Source organism: Petromyzon marinus, chromosome 67 (assembly GCF_048934315.1).
Source record: "Petromyzon marinus isolate PM22_M1 ecotype Great Lakes invasive population chromosome 67, UKy_Petmar_22M1.pri1.0, whole genome shotgun sequence".
NCBI classification, from domain to species: domain Eukaryota; kingdom Metazoa; phylum Chordata; class Hyperoartia; order Petromyzontiformes; family Petromyzontidae; genus Petromyzon; species Petromyzon marinus.
Genome location: NC_133733.1, coordinates 5,250,079 through 5,251,845, shown reverse-complemented (window position 1 = coordinate 5,251,845; position 1,767 = coordinate 5,250,079). Strand labels below are relative to the sequence as shown.

Below are 1,767 nucleotides of genomic sequence, written 5' to 3'. Positions count from 1 at the left end.
CCTCCCTCCCTCCCCTCTCTCCCCTCCCCTCCCATTCTCCCCCCCTCCCTCCCTCCCTCCCTCCCCCCCTCCCCTCCTCCTCCCCCCTCCCCTCCTTCCCTCCCTCCCCCGCTCCCTTCCCCCCTCCCTCCCTCCCTCCCTCCCCTCCCTCCCTCCCTCCCCTCCCCCCTCCTCCCTCCCTCCCTCCCTCCCCCCTCCCTCCCTCTCCCCCTCACTCCCTCCCTCCCTCCCCCCTCCTCCCTCCCTCCCTCCCTCCCCCTCCCTCCCTCCATCCCCTCCCTCCCTCCCATTCTCCCCCCTCCTTCCCTCCCTCCCCCCCTCCTTCCCTCCCTCCCCCCCTCCCTCCCTCCCCTCCCTCCCTCCCTCCCCTCCCTCCCTCCCATTCTCCCCCCCTCCCTCCCTCCCTCCCTCCCCCTCCCCTCCCTCCCTCCCTCCCCCCCTCCCTCCCCCTCTCTCCCCTCCCTCCCATTCTCTCCCCCCCCCCGCTCACTCCTTCTCAGTCTCCCACTCTCCCTACCCCTCCCCCACGTCACTCGCCGCGTGCCCCACGTGACTCAGGGCATACCCCACGTGACTCAGCGCGTGCCCCACGTGACTCACCGCGCACCCCACGTGACTCACCGCGTGCCCCACGTGACTCACCGCGTGCCCCACGTGACTCACCGCGTACCCCACGTGACTCACCGCGCACCCCACGTGACTCACCGCGTGCCCCACGTCACTCACCGCGTGCCCCACGTGACTCAGGGCATACCCCACGTGACTCAGCGCGTGCACCACGTGACTCACCGCGTACCCCACGTGACTCACCGCGCACCCCACGTGACTCACCGCGTGCCCCACGTGACTCACCGCGTGCCCCACGTGACTCAGGGCATACCCCACGTGACTCAGCGCGTGCACCACGTGACTCACCGCGTACTCCATGTCGGTACGGTAGTTGAGGTCTCCGAACCAGAAGAGGTGGGAGAAGCGGCAGGTGAGGTCAAAGGTCGCCAGCTGTTTCTCACCCAGCGAGAGCTGCCGGATAATGTCGAAGTAGTTCTGATTGCGCCTGGGTGGTGGAGGGTTGGTGGGTCGGCGGGGGACGAGGAGGACATTGACATCCACTCACTCATACACTCACTCACTCACTCATACACTCACTCATACACTCACTCACTCGTACACTCACTCATACACTCACTCACACACTCACTCACTCATACACTCACTCATACACACACACACTCACTCATACACTCACTCACTCATACACTCACTCACAAACTCACTCACACACACACTCACTCACTCATACACTCACTCACTCATACACTCACTCACTCACACACTCATACACTCACTCACTCATACACTCACTCATACACTTACTCATACACTCACACACTCACTCATACACTCACTCATACACTCACTCACACACTCACTCATACACTCATACACTCACTCACTCACACACTCACTCATACACTCACTCATATACTCACTCACTCATACACTCACTCACTCATACACTCACTCACTCACTTATACACTCACTCATACACTCACTCATACACTCATACACTCACACACTCACACATTCACTCACTAACTCACACACTCATACACTCATACACTCACTCACTCATACACTCACTCACTCACACACTCACACACTCACTCACTCATATACTTACTCATACATTCATACACTCACTCACACACTCATACACTCATATACTCATACACTCACTCACTCACACACTCACTCACTCATACACT

General features: G+C 59.8%; 1 protein-coding gene across 1 annotated transcript in view; it reads right to left on the bottom strand.

Moving 5' to 3' along the window:
- Nucleotides 1-1,767, bottom strand: part of LOC116938343 (phosphatidylinositol 3,4,5-trisphosphate 5-phosphatase 2A-like) — a 117,585-nt gene that overhangs the window by 48,350 nt on the left and 67,468 nt on the right. Inside the window, exon 16 of the mRNA XM_076054730.1 lies at nt 807-1,054. Within this exon, the coding sequence (XP_075910845.1) occupies nt 807-1,054 (248 nt within the window). The remainder of the gene's footprint in view (nt 1-806; nt 1,055-1,767) is intronic.